This window comes from Pangasianodon hypophthalmus, chromosome 21 (genome assembly GCF_027358585.1).
Source record: "Pangasianodon hypophthalmus isolate fPanHyp1 chromosome 21, fPanHyp1.pri, whole genome shotgun sequence".
Lineage (NCBI taxonomy): Eukaryota > Metazoa > Chordata > Actinopteri > Siluriformes > Pangasiidae > Pangasianodon > Pangasianodon hypophthalmus.
Genome location: NC_069730.1, coordinates 3,053,764 through 3,073,556, shown reverse-complemented (window position 1 = coordinate 3,073,556; position 19,793 = coordinate 3,053,764). Strand labels below are relative to the sequence as shown.

The 19,793-nt window shown below is 36.9% G+C and overlaps 2 protein-coding genes across 2 annotated transcripts; one reads left to right on the top strand and one right to left on the bottom strand.

Moving 5' to 3' along the window:
• The first annotated feature begins 541 nt into the window (after positions 1-541).
• riok1 (RIO kinase 1 (yeast)) lies at positions 542-12,037 on the top strand. The gene is made up of 17 exons (XM_026941422.3): positions 542-731; positions 1,856-2,087; positions 2,503-2,590; positions 2,695-2,764; positions 2,879-2,921; positions 4,050-4,142; positions 4,248-4,360; positions 5,034-5,114; positions 5,817-5,903; positions 5,991-6,128; positions 6,229-6,332; positions 7,400-7,506; positions 8,000-8,065; positions 8,799-8,903; positions 9,016-9,069; positions 10,560-10,694; positions 10,782-12,037. Exons 1-17 carry the CDS (start codon positions 682-684, stop codon positions 10,890-10,892), a joined length of 1,677 nt encoding a protein of 558 aa, XP_026797223.2. The 5' UTR covers positions 542-681; the 3' UTR covers positions 10,893-12,037.
• A 527-nt stretch (positions 12,038-12,564) lies between these two features.
• nebl (nebulette) lies at positions 12,565-17,536 on the bottom strand. The gene is made up of 7 exons (XM_026940953.3): positions 17,300-17,536; positions 17,093-17,187; positions 16,687-16,771; positions 15,435-15,542; positions 15,105-15,288; positions 14,250-14,368; positions 12,565-13,598 (listed from the first exon to the last, which is right to left on the bottom strand). Exons 1-7 carry the CDS (start codon positions 17,366-17,368, stop codon positions 13,422-13,424), a joined length of 837 nt encoding a protein of 278 aa, XP_026796754.1. The 5' UTR covers positions 17,369-17,536; the 3' UTR covers positions 12,565-13,421.
• Positions 17,537-19,793: the final 2,257 nt, after the last annotated feature.

The window sequence follows — 19,793 nt, the reverse complement described above, 5'->3', positions numbered from 1 at the left end:
CTAAATAGCCTCTCTTTTTTTCTCTCTTGAAGTTAATAAAACTGAAGGTTGTCATGTTATCGAGAAAGTCCAAACAGCTCTGACCTGAAGACTTGCATATGTCGTAACGTAAAGTAACATTACCTCTGTTACAAAGTACTGACACTGGAGACTCCTTCTATACATGCTAATAAGCAAGTCCTCACAGAAAACGTTACCAAATCAACAATTATAGATGTTTTCTAAAATAGTCAGCCATACAAGTCCCTGTGTAGGCTATAGAAACAAGAACATATTAGAGAAGGAGCATTAGTATCAGAGCTAGTCTTGGGGTATAATTGCAATTTGATGGACTTCTGTATGCAGTGAGTCTGCATTTCAGGCTTTATGAAACTATTTACTACTGCAGAGGATTAGTGTTAGGATTAGAGGCAATATTAGGCATTTGAGACATCTAACTGCAGTTTAAGGTGTGGAACAAACCCAATAACCAGATGACTAGCAGTGCAGAGTAATTTTCGTTTTGTGTTTTTGCTCACCATTGGATATGAGCCTTCTCGGCTTCCTTAGTCACGTTGGCGGAAGTGCGTGTGAGTGGAGCTGGGAGTCCGGCGTGGGTTTCTGTTTTACTGTCTGTATTTGTGAGCGTTGTATTTTCAAAGCTCTTCATTTGTTTTGTGAATCGGAGGAGAAGGCTTTGCGATGTCGCAGATTGTCCCGGGACAGTTTGACGACGCAGAGGAGGCGGGCAGGTGAGAAAAGCGCCTGCTGGTTAGCTCACTGCTAATTAAAGCTACTGATAACTTGGAAATATCCCAAAATGGCGCTGTGTTTATTTTCTAATGTACTGTAGAAGTGTGTATAAACCGAAATGTCCTAATCTGTCGGGATTCAGCTTAAGAATACGGCCAAAGTAGGAACTGAGGAACATTTGAGAAACCTTTGTGGAGCTGTTTAAGTTATAACGTACTATTGTTAACATTACGTAATGACCTAATATTGTTAGCGTTGAGTTATGACGCAATATTGTTGACGTCATGGGGTGTAAAGGCAGCAACACTGGGTGTAAAGAGCTCATATGGGAGTTGTACATTCTCTAGACCAGGGGTTTGTAGCCAGGGATGAATAAATCCTACAGAAACCATCAGATTTATTTTAGAAACTCAATTAATTTACTTAAATGGCTACAGTAATATTTTGGGTATTTAATTTAGTCATAGAGCTTTGTTATTCCTAAACTTTCCACACACGTAACACATCAGATTCCAGTTGATGTTATTTCTTTTGGAGGTAACTTTTTTTTTGAGATTTTGAGGTTTGGATTAGACCCTTTCACTTCAAATGATTAGTCAAATGCACTAATAACTAATACCCTATTAATAAATATCATAACAGTGAAAATGACGTGTTGTGTTTCCACACACGTAAAAAAAAAATCTTTCCCAGACCCCACTTTGAGAACCGCTGCATTGATGTTCTGCTCTTCTGAAATGCAGTAAATGTGTCAACAAATATCTTTTTCGAACTTAAAGCACAAACTGTGATGTTTTGTATAACTTTCCTCCAGAAGCTTCTCAGAGAGTCGCTTTTTTATGTTGAGGATGTCGATATCAGCTGACGTTTAAAACTCTGATATTAGTATAGTATTGGTATGACCAGAAAAATATCATGCATCAGTTTGAATATTTCCTGAAACAATTGAGCAAAATATAAAAAAATTTTCATCTGGATGATCAGTTTAAATTTGTCCTAACTGTCTAAAGCAGTTATTACAGGTTTGTTGCAAATACAGTGTCAGGATTCATTTCCTTTAACCTGCTGTAGAATTTGTAATATTAAACTCCACTGACTGATCCTCGAATGTAATATTCTCCAGTGACTCGGAGTTCAGCCGCGTTACAGAGAAACGGCCATCACTAGAGGACAAACTCAGCGGAGTGACGTTGCAGCCATTGTCTGTAGACTCTAAAAAGCAGAATGATTATAATGAGGAGGAAGAGGAGGACGATGATGATGATGATGATGATGATGAATGGGACTGGAAAGATTCAGCCGGAGGAGACTTTACTAAACGCTACACTGCAATGCGGATGGGGAACAATCAGCAGGTATTTTCCAGAAATATTCAGGAAGAGAGAAGAAGTATGACTATTAATGTTTATACCACAGCGCTGTTGGATTCTGATTGGTCAGAAGGCGATCATTAATTTTCTATAACAGCAGCTCTGATAGTAGTTCAGCTGCAAATCATGTGTTTATATTTAATGCCCTTGTTCAAATATGTTATCATTTCTATAGTAATAACTTGTATGGCAGGCGCTCCACATAATCTAAGTGTAATAATAAACGGATTAAAAATGTGTTGTTATTTAACCAAAAAAAAAACAAGTATAATAGTTGATTTGGTGAAGTTTTCTGTAAGGGACGGGATGGTTAACATTTTTGGAAGGAGTCTCTAGTGTCAGCTCTATGTAACAGTGTTTTAATATGTGTGTGTGTGTGTGTTGTCTACTTTGTTTCCAGGCAAACAGACAGAACACACAAAAGTCAGAAAAGCTCTCGACACCTTCAGACAAGGTGCTCAGGAAGTTTGAACACAAAATAAACCTGGGTAAGAAAGTGAGAGATAATGATAAGTTCTTTGTGATAACATTCTAGGAAGTTGTGACTGTTAAGATGCTAAAAAGAATGTTTTCTTTTGATTTGATCTTACAGATAAGCTGAACTACGCCGATTCTGTCATCAACAAAGTCACCGCAATGCAGAGACAGAGAGAAGCAGACACGTCCGTCATGTTTTTATATTCCCTCTATACAGATATTATCGATTATTATAACTTACAGCCTCGTGCACTGAACTGTTTTACATCTGACACGTAAATCATCTGTTCTTGTCACAGGTATCGAGTTAAAGACAAGTCTGATAGAGCTACAGTGGAACAGGTATATGTGCTAGGAACAATTCCAGCAAAAATTCATTTGCATAATTATACTTGAATCTAAAAGTAGTGGATTAGCCAAGACATGCTCGTTTTTGTGATGTTGGTTTCTTTAGTTTTGCATTAGAGCTAGGAGGCTAATGTAGCTAAAAACACAAAAGAGGTTGTGTTGTTTTTAGCGTTTATGCTCACAAACAGCAGGTGGAACTCCATCTCACAAGACAAATGGCAAGGATCTACAGTTAGAAATGAAAAATAAAACAGCTTAAAACATTTTTACTTTAGCTTTTCTCTAGTTTTATATTTGTGTATCATTTGGCATTTTATTATTTATTTCAGTTACTTATTTTAATTTAGTTAAATTTGTAGTCATTATATTTTTTTTATAATTTTATTTTAAAAAATGTCTAAACTAGCATTATATTATAATTGTTAAAAAATGATTGTTGTTGGAAATTTTTTGGAAGGAGTCTCCAGTGTCAGTGCTCTGTGGACAGTAACGGTCAGTGGTAAAGCTGTAATTTTAAGATTTCCGACACGGGAAGGTCTTCATGATGGAGGCCTTTGCAGTTTCCCAGTAACATGACAAGCTGTGTGTTTTTTTTTATTATTTTTATTTATTTATTTATTTATTGCTTCATTAACTTTGAGAGAGAAAAAAGAGAGGCTGGTGAGGGAACGACTGTTTATAGCTGCTATAACGTAAATGAGAACAGGAACTAACTTGTTTCGTGGATGTTTCAAATGGATAAAAAGTATGAGGTATCATTCTTTTATGATTAACTATTATATTATATAATCCTTGGCAAACTGCTGTGGTATAAGAGGAATAAAACACTTTGGGACGTCCTGTTATTGGAAGATTATCAACATAAGGATGGTAAAAGGAACTCAGTAACTTTGCATCGGCTTTGCATCGGCTTTGCATCAGTCCACATCACAACACCATTGTTGATTATTTTCCTGTTAGCACATCCCCCCAAATGTTTTATTTCGTATTTTAAAAGAAACAAACATGTCTTCGCCAATCAAATAAGTATGTTGTAAAAATTTTTGGCCACTATTGTTTTTCGTTATGCATTGCCCCTTAAGCTACAGGATATTTTACTAATGATATTTTAAAATCTTTCAGGTTTTGGACCCCAGGACTCGGATGATTCTTTTCAAAATGCTCAGCAGAGGCGTCATTTCAGGGATTAACGGCTGCATCAGTACAGGAAAAGAGGTTCGATTCAAACTCTGAATAAGGCTGAATAAACCTGGGAAGTTAAGTGCATACTACACAATACTAATGACTTTAAAATGATTTTCTGTTATCTAATATTGTCAGGCCAACGTCTACCACGCGACCACAGCTAAAGGAGAAAGCCGCGCAATTAAGATATACAAGACCTCCATTCTGCTGTTTAAGGACAGGGATAAATACGTCAGTGGAGAGTTCAGGTGAGACACAGTGACCTCTTCAGTGATTTTTTTTTTTTTTTTTTTTTTAATGCCTCCACCACTGAGTGAGGGAGGCTTTATTATGTCTGTCCGAGATTCTCATTAGTGCAATATCTCAAGAACGAGTGGCTGAATGTTCGTAGGATTTATATGGAATTATCACTGTTACCAGCAGATGACTTGATTAGATTTTGGAATTGATCTAAACAGAGACAAGGTCAGATTTTTTTAAAATAGTTTTTCTTCAATAGCTTCCTTCCTGTTTGTCATACGAAGATGTTACTTACACGTCCATGTTTAGGAACTCAAGGCCCATTTTTGGTTAGCTGTGATTTGGCTGTTGGTCCGTCTGTGCGTCCGTCCGTCAGTGTGTTTGTCTGAGATTCGAGATTTTCATTAGCAACATATATGAAGAATGATTGGCTGAATGTTTGTAGGATGTATATGGGATTATCGTAATTACCAGCAGATGACCTGAATAGATTTTGGAATTGAAACCAACAGGGTCGACGTCACAGCAAGGTCAGATGTCATACAAATTAGTAAAAAGAAGGACTAGGCTTGTTGGTGGCGGAGGCATCCCTGTTGACGCCGTTGGCCCCAAGTTCGACTTTTTTTTTTTTTTTTAAATGTGTCCTCACACTTGCTGACTTCATGATGGATTGCTCTTCAGGTTTCGGCACGGCTACTGTAAAGGCAACCCGAGGAAGATGGTACGGACGTGGGCTGAGAAGGAGATGAGGAACCTGATAAGGTTTGCTTTTCCAGCTACTTTGTTCAGTAATGAAACGCAGTGGAATAATGCAAGTAGTAATTAAATATTAATATTACTAATATCAGTAATAGGCTATGCGTAGTCTTAGTCTTAGTCATGCTAACATGCTTGTAAAATGTAAAGATATATTCCTATACTACTTTTAACATTCCTTTGTGAACCTCCCTTCTTTTGATGTCTTAGAATTGCTGCTTGAATATAGAATTCTCTATAGAGCCTGTTACATATCATCAAGAAATACAAACAAGAACCTCTTACTTTCACAGGAAGAGGCAATTTGACTGACATGGCAGGTGATAAAGCACATATTTGCTGTAGTCTATTGGCAATCGTGGGATTATATTGCTCACTCACCACTAACAACACTCTTCTTTTCTACTACACACTGGATTCTGTTAACTTTTTCAATCCAGTGACTGTATAATGTTCTGAAAAGCTCGTTAATTTTTTAATGTTTGTTTGCTTACTAGAATCCAGCACATGGAAGGTTCATATACAGGAAATTTCAGAGAGCCACTCAGATTGCAGCCTTCATCATTCTGAATCTCGTGGCCAGAAAAGTGTACAAAAGATATCAGAGTTTAAGTCTGAGACTATCACATGATAAGATAAAGTTATTAGATGAGCCAATGGAGCACATAATGAGTAAATGTCAATGAATTAGTGTCTTCTTGTTTCAAGACTACAGACAGCAGGGATCCCCAGTCCAGAGCCCATCATGCTTCGGAGCCATGTCTTGGTCATGGGCTTTGTTGGAAAAGATGACATGTATGTCACATGCTTAACCTTTTTTTTTTTTTTTTTTTAACTATTTTTTAAAAATAAGCTGCAGCCTAAAGTATGTTTCTATGGCAGGCCTGCACCTTTACTTAAGAACGCTGCGCTATCCGAATCCAAAGCGCGTGAGCTGTACCTGCAGGTGATCCAGAACATGAGGCTGATGTATCAGGAGGCTCGACTTGTGCACGCAGATCTCAGCGAGTTTAACATGCTGTAAGTCTCAGAGTCATCCAGCTTCTTTCATTTATACTGAGTAGTTCTGGGTTGTGTTATTTCCCTGGTTAAAACCTGTGTTTTGTGCTCTGCTTTGCAGGTACCACGACGGAGATGCGTACATTATAGATGTCTCTCAGTCAGTGGAGCACGATCATCCACATGCACTGGAGTTTCTCCGCAAAGACTGCAGCAATGTTAACGGTGGGTGTGATGAGAACACATCCTGGCTTCTTAGCGTGTGAAAACTACAGATGTGGTGTGTATTTTTCCTAGAAATTTAGTAAATTATTAAAAACAGAAGAAATCATAAAAATAGAATTTGAAAGAAATAAATTAGAGCTGTATCGTAGTAAAAAGTGTTTCAGAATTAAACAAAAAGCTTAGTTATTCAAAAGAATATGTTAGCTTGTTCTTGCCATGTCCCCCCCCTTTCACTGGGACAGGGGCACACAAGCCACGCCTCCTTCACTGAGAATTACAGGCACACAAGCCACGCCTCCTTCACTGAGAATTACAGGCACACAAGCCACGCCTCCTTCACTGAGAATTACAGGCACACAAGCCACGCCTCTTTCACTGAGAATTACAGGCACACAAGCCACACCTCTTTCACTGAGAATTACAGGCACACAAGCCACACCTCCTTCACTGAGAATTACAGGCACACAAGCCACACCTCCTTCACTGAGAATTACAGGCACACAAGCCACGCCTCCTTCACCGAGAATTACAGGCACACAAGCCACGCCTCCTTCACTGAGAATTACAGGCACACAAGCCACGCCTCCTTCACTGAGAATTACAGGCACACAAGCCACGCCTCCTTCACTGAGAATTACAGGCACACAAGCTACACCTCCTTCACTGAGAATTACAGGCACACAAGCCACGCCTCCTTCACTGAGAATTACAGGCACACAAGCTACACCTCCTTCACTGAGAATTACAGGCACACAAGCTACACCTCCTTCACTGAGAATTACAGGCACACAAGCTACACCTCCTTCACTGAGAATTACAGGCACACAAGCCACGCCTCCTTTGCTGGGGCTGAAAGTTGGATAGAATCACTGAGTTTCTAAACAACACATTTAATAAAAGAGTTGTGCAAAGATCTCTTCGTCAGCATGTCAACACTGTTTCCGAATTTTCTCCTACACACAGAATAATTTTTTTTAAAGAAAACTGCAGAACATTAGTTGAGATGAATGGCTTTCAAATAAGTGTAATGAAGTGCATTTTTATTTCCTTTTAATCTCTTTCTTTAGACTTTTTCCAAAAACACAACGTAGCTGTGATGACGGTTCGAGAGCTGTTTGAGTTCGTCACAGACCCGTCCATCACCAGCAACAACATCAACCAGTACCTGGAGAAGGTCTGTCCTTTCATCTTACCACTCTTTTAACACGTGTATTAATAACACACACACACACACACACACACATACGCTACCAAGCAGTTAAATTTCTTTCTACTTATATTTCTACATTTATTGTGATTTGGATTTTTACTTTTTGACACTGTATTATTTAAATTTATTCTTACAATACACAAATATGAAATACCAAATACAAGATAGCATCATGTCTTCATCTGTAACAAAAAGTAAAAATGCACAGCACTTGCATATACTTAGACATTATTTTAAGCATTATGGTGAATCTGCTCTGTATTATGGCAATATCAATATTCAGTGCAATTCTGTATTAATACTTATATTATAAATTTTATTTGAATACTCGATTTCTGTAAAATCATTCCACAGTCCATAGAGCTCAGGGATATTTATAGCTTATAATAACAGCTTGCATATAACCTGCCTGTTGTGAGAGTATTTGCTGTAACGTGGTTGTGGTGTGTACCTACAGGCGATGGACATCGCATCAGCCAGAACAGCAGAGGAGAGATCCAACCAAGACAAAGTGGACGAAGAGGTAATAATGTCCTAAAACACAAATAATCTATAATATAAATAATATATAGCTCTGTAGATTAGAGTGGGGTTTTATATACGGTGTGAATTTGTGTGTGAATTTGTGAGAAAACGTGAAATAAATTTAAAAAATAAATAAAAACATTTGGGATGTAAAATTTGCATGTGGATAAATGGCTCACTACATAAGGAATAAAACACTCTGTGATGTTCTGTTGTAGGAAAATAATCAACAAATTGGTAGGATGTAGTGGAGTTACTCTTACCACACCAAAGTTAATTTATTTTCCTTTAGCAACACATCCTGACTTGTTTCATTCCCCTTATTATTAATATAATACCACAGCAATTTGACAGTGATTGCAATTTATAATTAAGAACAACACATACTTTTTATCTGTTTATAGTTACATTTAAGTTAGTTTCTGTTACCACTTACAATATATAGCAGGTATAATTAGTCACACTTTACAGACTTTTTTTCTGTCTTGTGAAGTTAATAAGAAAAAAAACGCAGCTTGTCATGTTACAGGGAAACTTTAATTTAATGAAGATTTGCAGCTGCTGTTATAGAAAATGAATCAACACCTTCTGACCAATCAGAATAGAGTATTCAGCAGCATTGTGGTATAATACAGATAATCAACAGTTTAAACTTGCTAAATTTGCTTGAAATGTTGCGAATCGTTTGATTGAAAACATTGAGTGACATTTTCTTTCCTTGTCTGTGTCAGGTGTTTAAGAAGGCCTATATTCCTCGTACACTAAATGAAGTGAGTCATTATGAACGAGATGTGGACGCCATGATGAAGGAGCAGGAGAGCAAACAGAACGATAACGTGAGTGCCAGGATTCTGCCTGCAGGACGTTTAACCAGGAAATGACTTTCTTTATACTGTATGTGTGTGATAGGTTTGCAGTTATGACACAGTTTCTATTTTGTAATATCAGATCCTGTACCAGACAGTGACGGGTCTGAGAAAGGATCTTTCAGGCGTGCAGACGGTAAGATGCTTCGAATGAATAATTCTTGTGTAGTCCTCACTACAAGAACTGCCTTGAGGGTAAGTCAAACGAAAACCTTATAAGTACAACATAAATCACAAACGGAATAATTTTTTTAATTTTTTTTTTCTAAGGGTATCAAGACGATTTTTGAGCACTGGTACACTTGCAGTAAACAATTGTGACACCAATTTGCAATAAACAATGCAAAAATGAAAAAAATTAAGGTTTTCATTTGACGAACCCTCGTATATTGCACAGATGAATTACGTGTGGAATATAAATGAAGCAGGAAAGACACTGATTTAGAGCAGGTGAGCATGGAAGAATGTTAAAAACAAAATTTGCAGCCGAATCCCAGAATTGAGGAGGTGAACAGAAAATGGTTCCCTGCAATAATATATTGAAAGACAGACAGAGAGATCGACCGATCACTTTATTCATCCCAGAGGGAAATTTACCTATTATAGCATAAGTGATTTAACATTATAAATGAAAAAAAGTGGTTTGAAATTTTGGTATTATAATAATTAGCTAATGTTTTATTATGCCTAACAGTACAAGGCAGTATATAGTAGGAGAACATGATATACTTTTAAAATCATGATGTGTTGTGCCACAATATTTTTCTAAAATATGTCAAATCTAAAAATTTTAAAATGTTACAATTTTGTACAGAATCATTTTTATTTTTGGATGTTTTTTTCCCCCATTTTATTTTCTCATTTTTAATTTTTTATTTATTTTTGTAAATGTAGAAAATAAGTGTCAGAGAAGTCACTACTGTACTGCTGGCAGTTTACGTATATTGTGATGCATATACTATATCATATATTCTAGAAATGTCTTTAAGTATCCTGATGTGATATTTGTCATATCGTCCACCAGTAATATCTAGTTTATTATTATAATATTTTTCTGTTCTTATCGGGTTGTCTTTTAACTCGAGCCTAACCCATTTAAAAAATTCTGATAGCTGATATTAGCTAATTTCGTATCTAATTTCAAAAATTAAGCAGACACTAGTAGTCGTAGGTACAAAGGATGTAAATTTCCTAATTTCATTTATGCAGCAGAAACTTCGAACTTTAAAACAAGTCAGTTATGTGAACTTTTAAAACACTGAACTCTTACAGTGAAGTAAAATCGAAGTACATTGAAGTTGTATTTGAATAAAGTTGTGTTCTCAGACCAAGTAAAATGTCTTTCAGTGAGTGAATATCGCCCCCTAGCCACTGGTTATGTCTTGTACAAATTGAATGCAGTTAAAGTTAAATTTTTTTTAGAAATGTTTTCTGATTACATTCTCAGCTTCATCTGAGATTTCATTCTGAAAAGAAACTCAGGTCAGATTAAGTACTGAAATCAATGCTAATGCTGACGCTAATGTCGACCCAACCCTCGAGCCTTCAAGTGGTCACAAATCTCAGAATATTGACCCTGACACTCACCACTGAAGCATGGCCTTTGACCTTTCTCCTGTATTTCAGGTTCCTTCGTTACTAGAGGGCTGTGCTGAAGAAGGGAGCTCCAGCAGTGATGAAGAGGAGGAAGATGAAGATGAGAATGAATCTGAAGAAGAGGAACACAGCGGCCAGGACAAGGCACAACCGCTGGACAAAAAAGTATTTACAATTTCATTTCCAACATCTCACTAGTGATCCAGTAACATAAAATGGTTTTATATGAAATGTTTTTTTTTCCCTCCTCAGGAAAGAAAGAAGTTGGTAAAAGAAGCTCAGAGGGAGAAACGAAAAAATAAAGTACCAAAGCATGTGAAGAAGCGCAAGGAGAAAGTGGCCAAGATGAAGAAAGGAAGATGAGAAGGAATCACCGTGTTCACGCTCATGACTGACAGACAGAAATCCTTTATAAAAAACAAAAAAGGCACCTCTGTGTCTTTATATCATTATTATCAACTCTTACAACCTCCTCTACATCTGATGAATTGGTAAATTAAACCTTTTATAAGTTTGCACCCTCTCTTGGATAATTTGTTATTTTTTTCCATAAAACAAGAAGAAAAAAGAGAGCTGTGTTTCTAATCTTAGCAACACACAGACGCTCAGATCCCTTAGTTACAATCTTTATACTAGCATATTCAACATTTTATCATTTTGTTTAAGGCTGGGTTTATACTTGCTTTTAACTCCACCATGAAACACACTAATTAGGTTTTTATTTAAATATTTCTGATGTGTTTAATGGTTGTGGTGCTAATTTGTTGGTCGATGCAGTATTTCCGTTATTTGTGTGAGAGGTTAGCAGTTGTGTGTCGTACTGATGTCACGGGGACATTTTGATTGCTAGCACAGTTTTGGTGTAATTTATTAGGAGAAAACATTTCACCGATCTCAAACATCAGGAATAACAGTCTGTTTTCGCTGTTATTCTGCGTTCATGAGCGAGTGGGAATGGAAAAATTTCCAATTCCCAGTAGGAAAGGTCCATTTAAATGGCTCTCCAACTTCCTACTCGAGAAAACAGAGTTTTACGAAAGCTTTGACTTGTCCAAGTTACGAGTCCATGCTATCACTTCAACGTGGCTGCGCTCATAGTGATAAGTACCAACAAAAAATACCAGTATGATTTAAGCTTTATAAGCATTCTTTTGAGTTTCTGTTTAAATTTGAAATTGCTGAATTCTGGGTGATAATTGGATCATTGAAATTTTAATTTGCTTTCTGCCAGATTTTTTGACCACACTGCTCTTTCATGTAAGTTTCAGCACCATTAACAGTGAATTTAAAACCATTAACAGTGAATTCTTAAATCCACTTAAAAAATAAATTAAGCACGAACCAAACAGCAGTTTAATTCCAGTTTTTGTAGACAGCTTACACTGAGTATTCATTTTATTTCTGATTTCAGACCGCTGAGTTCATGTGAACACTCTAACGTGGGAAAGTAGGAAATTCCAAGTTGGAAAATTTCCCAGTTGTCGTGAATGCAGCATTAGCTCCTAAAAGAGCAAGAGCTTTTTTTCAGCGACGATCAACATCATATTAATGAGAAATCCAACTTCTCTGTCCCTCCTTCTCATCAGATTTGTTTAGCCCTTTGTGAGGAAAACAAAACATACTAAATGTCCTCATAATGATAGGACAGAGGCAAAATCCTCGTAATCACCCGGTCCTCACGAAATGAACAAAAAATCATTTTTAATAGGTTTTTTTGGAAAACTAAAAGAGCCAAAAGGTTTCTGTTTAGTTACTGAGGTTAAGGTTATAGTATTAAGTACCTAATTATGTCAATGGAAAGTCCTCACAAAGATAAAACCTGTATGTGTGTGTATTAAATAAAATGCAATTCTACTGCCTTGGATAAATAAATGTTTATGACTGCTATAATTAAATAAGTATTAAATATCTCATTTAGGCCAGTTGTGATACTGCAATCACTGAAAAGCTACGGTTTCTTTTTAACAGCTTTACAGTTGGAGCAGGTGAATTTTTTTACACCTCATTAAATTCTCCCATTAAGTAGGAAGACCTCTTTCTGATATAATACCATTTTAATGCCATGTGTGCATCGACATTTACAAATTCTGTATATTTATACATTCCAGAGGCTACAAATACAGTACATGCTACAAAGACATTTTGTGTATCGCATCATTTTGGACAAAAGCTTAATTACAAAATTCATTTCTGACCATTTTTTTTTAATCACACAAATTAAGCCAAACAAGGAGGAAGATGTTAAATAAAGTATGGATGTTTCTATATTAAGTATGTATTTTGGGCTTCCTGGAATGTAAAACTTAGCATGTTTTAACCTGTTTTATTAAAAATCGTCTGTATGCAAATCGGTGGGTGTGTCCTTAACCCCGTATATGGACTCAAAGATACACCCGTGAAATGTTTTGGTGAATTTTTATAAATTATGCTTGCACTAAAATGGTTTTCTAAAAATTCAAAAGTTACATTATCTAATGTTAGCAGTGAAGACCAGGAACATTTATTAATATTAACTTAAAATAAATTAAAAAAAAACAGTATTTAACAATGTTAATAAATTTCTTCTTCCTGTCTGTGGACTTCCATATATGGACTCAAAGACATGCCCACATTCTCCATCTATCTTAAAGGCACGCCCACTCAGACCTGCTATAATGTCTGTAGGCAGACCTTATTGCTTTAGTACTAAAAGTTTAAATCCTTGTACTTCAACCTAAGTACAAAACCATTAACATGCACTCACTAATATAACATTAGACACTGTAGGAAAATGAAACCTTACTATAAACAGCTACTAAAATAGAGGCCTACTTCTGTCTATTTACATGTACTTGGTCCCAACAAATTCTGCAGTGAAGAGGGTTAATCAAAGCTTCAGTAAGCTAGCACAGGTTAGCGGATGCCCTCCACGTAGTTAGCAGGCAGCATGCCCGAGCGGCCCGTCCTCTGCACCGTCCCAAACATCCAACCCTCATCAATGGGGTGCACGTTGTGGATCAGATCGCCATCCCGGAACGACACCTCGTCACAGTCCTGAGCCGTGTAGTCATACAAAGCCCTGTACACACTCTGACATACAGCAGAGAGGAAGAACCATGAATATGGGATGACAAAAAATAATATTTTAATATTTAGCTTACAATAAGGATGATTCTCAAATGAGTGTATGAATTAATTACGAAAAGATACTGTAAAATAAAAATACAGTTTGACGGATTGTATTTCTGGCCATCGAAAATAAAAATCAGTGTTGATACTCTGAGACCTAGATAACAGTAGTTAGAGAAATAAGTCAGACTTTATATAAAAGGATTTCAGATCTGCTTACTTCTTAAAAACATGAATAATTCAAAGCCACAGTGAGTGGCATATTAACCACTTAGGGTCATGAATTTTGTTGGTGAAGCTAAAAAAAATCTAACTAGATGCAGTTTTGCTCATGCAGGAAAAGGCCGAGTGAGCAGGAAAGAAGTCTGGGTTTAAGGTAAAAAAAAAAAAAATGGTGATGGCTAATTCTGATTGCTACATTCCTACATACATTGCATTGATGTCAAATTTATACCAAATACAGTCCCACCCTCAAATCAGCCAGAAGAAAAAAGCAGAAATATGAAATTAACTAAAACAATTGTTCTTTGTTTTGCACAGAAGCTCTAGATAATCGTATGAAGCTAATGAAAAAGTGGACACGGGCTTTAAACAGGTAAAATGACGTCTCACCATGGTTGCTGGATGCGACTGCAGCTGCATGGATCTGAGGGAGTGCATGCTGGTCTGATGCATGTAGCTGTGTCCCTGATTATAACTGCTTGGGTAATAAGCTCCAGGAAGCACAGGAGCTGAAGGTGACACAGTGAAATAAATCAGCACAGGATTTATGCATTGCTGAAAAGCAGCAGATGAAGTCCCTCGGATGAGTAAAACATTTCAGTCCAGTCAGTTTGACTTATAACGACCAGATATATTAAGAACAATACTGCACATTTCTAATTACTTTACGCATGAATGTCTAGAGGGATACATCATACAGAGCCCTGGAGACGCTCTAAGAAAAAGTGAAGAAAAGGGTGTTATTAAGAATAGGTCTAATTTATGTATTGCTTTTCTCTAAATTAATCATCAGTATGTCATTTTTACAGCACTCCAGAGCCACACAATTCATTTCATTTTAATCAAGATTTTTGGCTTTCTTCAATCCTTTGAACATAATCAGCTGCAATATCCCAAAGATTAGATATTTAAGTGGATTTATTAATGTTGTAATAAATCCCAAGCTCCCTGCTTGCATTTACAAGCAGTTAATGTCACCATATTCTGATTCAAACATATTAATTTCAATCTGTAACATGATAAAATGCATTCAAACTAGTTTAGATAAAAAATAATCATGCCTCTAATATTGAGCAAAATAATTGTGATTATCTTTTTATCCGTTTTCATGCAGCTCTATCAGGAGTACAAATGCTATAAAAGCAATCACTTGAACTTGATGAAACTGAGAATCTCATACTACTATCCTTTTTAAATATGTTTTTGCTATACGGATTCTTAATAGATGTCCTCTCTTGGACTCACCCACAATGACTCCTGGCCTCCGATCCATCTCCATGGTGTACTGATTCACACCTCTGTGTGTGGCGCAGCTCCCCTGCAGCGTCTGATGGTCAGGTCTCGTCTGCGCTCGCACCAGATAAGTTCCTCTAATGCCCTGAGTGACACCGTGCAAGCCTGGCATGTCAAAATCCTTATGATATTTAGCCTAAAGGAATTAAGAGAGTATAAGTCATTATTTGAATGAATCCTTGTTGATTTTCTGAGCTCTTTTTTCATAGGTCTGTTTAAACCACTAAATGCTGGTGTGATGGTTAGAGAACTGTATTTATAAACTTCACATTCAGGTCTTACATTACTAATCTGATCCTGGGCTTGCTTCAGTCTCTGCACTTCTGGTGTGTCTACAAGAAATCGGAGACCACGGCCCTTACTCTCTTCAAAATCCTTCCTGTACTTCACCTGAAGATCACAAGAAGGAGGAGAATCCATTTTTATGCAAAAAGAAAACCCAAAAAAGCAAAAATCAACTTTTTTTATACCAAAGAAAGAAGACTGTTAGCATAAACAACAGGCATGTACACATTTGGTAGACATTTTAATAAATACTTACTCGAAAAGCACTGTAAGCCTTACTCATGAAGCCCAAGTCATGCTGGATCAGCTGATTTTAACCAGACCTGATATGAGGTGAAATCGAAACAAAGCTACCAATTGGTTGTGCGTGTATAATTGTCCTCATTGGGCCTCATGTTGGGCCTCATCAACATGGGCCTATGTTGATAAATGTCAATCAGCCATAAATTACCCAGCACATACCAAGCACGGGACATCTGATTTGCATTTACTGACGTCCACAACACTCCATGAAAGATAAAACGACAAAATGACAACTGACTCTTCCAATAATGCAGCTCAGCCACTGAAGTGAGTCAGCCACCATGGACACACACTAACTCTTTCTCCTTTTCTAGGGTGCCATTACTTTTGTCCTAATTCAATACCTAGTCTTATTTGTTTTGGAATGCTTTTTTCCTTTCATTAATATGAAGCAATTTACAAAATTTCCATTAAATAAATAAATTATTTAAACTTGACATCATAATCCGTACATAAAATGGCAGTAACTCATCGCCAATTATACATGTTGAAGCCGATCAGTCGACTTTTAGGTTAGTGAGTCTTCAGTCTTCATTCAAGTAATCTTAGGAGTTCACGTACGATACAAACATTTTCCGAACTAACTATATTTTCACAAACGCCACATTTCTTGCGTATTTCTTCCTGCGAACTATTTACGATTATGTTCCTTCGTATCCAGGTCGATAATTGAGGCCTATTGCTAGTATTTGGCTTGAATATTAAGTACATGTCCGAGAGCCAGCACAGCAAGGACCTGGCAGCGAGTCCCTGGTTGCCAGGTGGCGACTCGTGGGGGACGTGTGAACCCACCACCGAGTGGACAGCTGCCCTGCTTTCTTCCATGCTGACCTGAGAGCGCCACACCCAGACACACTCAGGCCAAACACAGCAATGCTTTTCTCCTGGGTTTGTATCCACGTCGAGCACAAGCACTCACGGCTGTAAGCGAAGAAGGAGTGTGTACCTGACTCTGCAGCTCACTCTGCTGCCTCAGTCGCAGGTTCTCCGGCGTGTCTGCGACGATCGTGAACGTCTGCTTTGGGTAGTGCCTTCAGGGAGAGATGGAGAAAGATGGAAAAAAATGCAGAACATAGCAAGTTCAAAGAAGATAAACACATGCCTTAAACATGTTTCAGTACATCATCATCATCAGTACATAAACATGCATAAATGACAAATTCATGAATATTTCACTGTTAACACAATCTTAATCAACTCCTGGTATGTTTCAGTTCCATACCTTCAATCCTTCAAGCCTAATATTAGTTTTGTTGTTTGCTTTATTTTAATGTAGTTAGTTTATAATAGACTTTGGAAAGTCACACAGCATGCTGTTAAGTGAGTTTGATGTTGACCAAGGATGCACATACGAATTGCAGTAAGGCTTCTTCTCGTATCCTTTGTAGTTGTTCATGTTCAGGGTCATTTTACACACCTCACAGTGGAAGCATCCTTTGTGCCAGAACTATAAAAAAAACACGTGCAGTGTTTATAAGGCATTATTATAACGCGACAGAAAGGTTAGACCCGAGCTGGAATAACTGAGGGAAGTGCAGGACAGAAAAGGACGCAGTTACCTTGTCCAAGCAGTTCACTTTCTCAGTGGCGTAGACGATTTTCCCGCAGCGCGCGCAGTGAGGATTCATGGTGAAAGCCTTCAGTCACATCGTTTTCTCTTTTCAATTAGCGCAAAAAAACAAAAAGTGCTCCGAGTTCACACAAAATGAGCCGTGGCGCAGTGGATTTAAAACTGCGCACACAGTCGTGCTGATTATTGGAGGTCAGTTTGGGAACGAAGAAGAACAGGGAAATGTGCCAGAGAGAGAGAGAGAGAGAGACAGAGAGAGAGAGAGAGAGACACAGAGAGAGAGAGAGAGAGAGAGAGACACGATGCGCTAATTTGTTCCCAGTTAATCCGCTCCATCATATATTATTATAAATAGTACCTATAATATCATCTAATATCATCTAATATCATCTAATATATTACAGCCTATAATTCAACCCATCATCTTAAATTATTTTATTACTCATTCCTTTCAATTTTATTCACACAAAATTCACGTCAGTAATCATTAGGGGTGTAAACATCAGGCTTCCACACGATACGATATGATTTCGATTTATAAGGCAATGATTCGATACTTGACGATACTACTGAATCTGCTATGACATGATAATACAATACAATATCGATTCTTAAGGCAATGATTATATAGCCTATTGATAATGCTACTGAATCTGCTATGGCATGATACTATTTCAATTTATAAGGCAATGATTCGATATCTGATGATACTACTGAATCTGCTACGATACAATTTCGATTCATAAGGCAGAAATTCTATATTTGACGATACCACTGAATCTGCTACCAAACCATATGATTTCAGTTCTTATGGCAATTATTTGATATTTGATATTTGATGATACTACTGAATCTGCTACAATATGATACTATTTCAATTCTTAAGGCGACAATTCGATATTTGGTGATACTACAGAATCTGCTACAATACCATGTGATTCAGATTCTTAAGGCACTGACTCGATATTTGGTGAAACTACTGAATCTGCAATGATATGATACAATTTCGATTCATAAGGTAACAATTCAATATTTGACAATATTACAGAATCTGCTACGACGTAATATGATATTGATTCACAAGGCAATGATCTTGGAAGGTATTTGACAATACCACTGAATCTGCTACTATATGATGAAATATGATTTGATTTACCATTAATTCACGAATGATGATGACGTAGAGAAGGATTATTGTTAGGTACCAGGGTTATGGGCAAATTAGCGTCCTATCCTATTTACACACATTTACAGTTTAAAAAATATGATTTTTTTTTTACACACCAGTTCTCTGCCCTTTTTTGATTGTAATAGATTTATGATTGTTGTCTCGATTCATTTCAGGCATCAGTACAAATCTTCCAGTTGTTACACTCTCAATAATCACGTGTGGTTTTTAGACACTTCACACATGGACTTTTCATATGTAGTGCAAGTGTTTTCACTCATTTTTCACATGTGAAGACTTTGCTGTGTCAGAAAGCTTATATTACAAAGCGCTGACACTGGAGACTCCTTCCATAAATGTTAAATAAACTCCATAGAAAAGTTTGTCACATAAACAATTATAAGTTTTTCTTTGTTAAATAACACTATGTTTTAATCTGGTTATTATTAGCCTTATTACATGAAACATCTGCTGTACAAGTCCCTGTGAATGAGTTGTTACTATAGAAACGATATTTGAACGAGAGCATTAATATATTGGGATGTCTCATAAACTCGCATAATAAACTTGGGATCATGGTGTTATAGGAAAATAATCAACGATAGGGTGGTGTGATGTGATAACAGCAGGTTCTGATGTGTTTTATTCTTCATATTCCACAGCAACTTGCCAGCGAGTACAACTTTTATTTATTAAGGAACATATACTTTTTATCCGTTTATCGTTACATTTAATGTCGTGGATGTCCATAAAACAAGTTAGTTCCTGTTCTCACTTACATAATAGCAGCTATAAACAGTCGTTCCCTCACCAGCTGTTCTTTTTTCTCTCTGTTGAATTTCATAAGCCAAAAAGTGTAGCTTGTCATGTTACCATGAAACTGGAAATCGCAAAGCCCTCTGTCTTTAAGACTTTCCTTTGAAGGAAAAAGTAAAAGAACTGCCTTACTGCCATTGCTAAATCAATCCCAGGTGAGAAATAGTGTAAATCTTAGCTTTATTTAATACACTGGATTCTGAATGAGATTTCTTTAAATCCTCTAAAAGAGTTAATTAAACAGGACTTTTATTTAAAGGGGTATTTTCCCACAGCTGTTGGGTTGATAATAAATCTGAATGATTCATGGATTTTAAGCCATAGGCTTCTACTTCAGTTCTGTAGGCTTATGGTCCATAAGCTGTTGGAAACCTAATCAAATAATGTTTTGTTTATTGTTCCCGGCTACTTACTTTGTAATGTTCTTCCCCTGAAGCTTACTGGGCCATATTCATTACAGCTAAAATAAAATGCCAAATAATATAACATGCTGGATCAA

Coding starts and splice junctions, on each gene's coding strand:
- nebl (XM_026940953.3), bottom strand. CDS start 17,368: ATGAATCCTCACTGCGCGCGCTGCGGGAAAATCGTCTACGCCACTGAG. Junction 15,543..16,686: donor AGAGTGAGCTGCAGAGTCAG/GTACACACTCCT, acceptor TGTGATCTTCAG/GTGAAGTACAGGAAGGATTT. Junction 14,369..15,104: donor GAGGCCAGGAGTCATTGTGG/GTGAGTCCAAGA, acceptor TGTCACCTTCAG/CTCCTGTGCTTCCTGGAGCT.
- riok1 (XM_026941422.3), top strand. CDS start 682: ATGTCGCAGATTGTCCCGGGACAGTTTGACGACGCAGAGGAGGCGGGC. Junction 5,115..5,816: donor GAGATGAGGAACCTGATAAG/GTTTGCTTTTCC, acceptor TCTTGTTTCAAG/ACTACAGACAGCAGGGATCC. Junction 8,904..9,015: donor AGAGCAAACAGAACGATAAC/GTGAGTGCCAGG, acceptor TTGTAATATCAG/ATCCTGTACCAGACAGTGAC.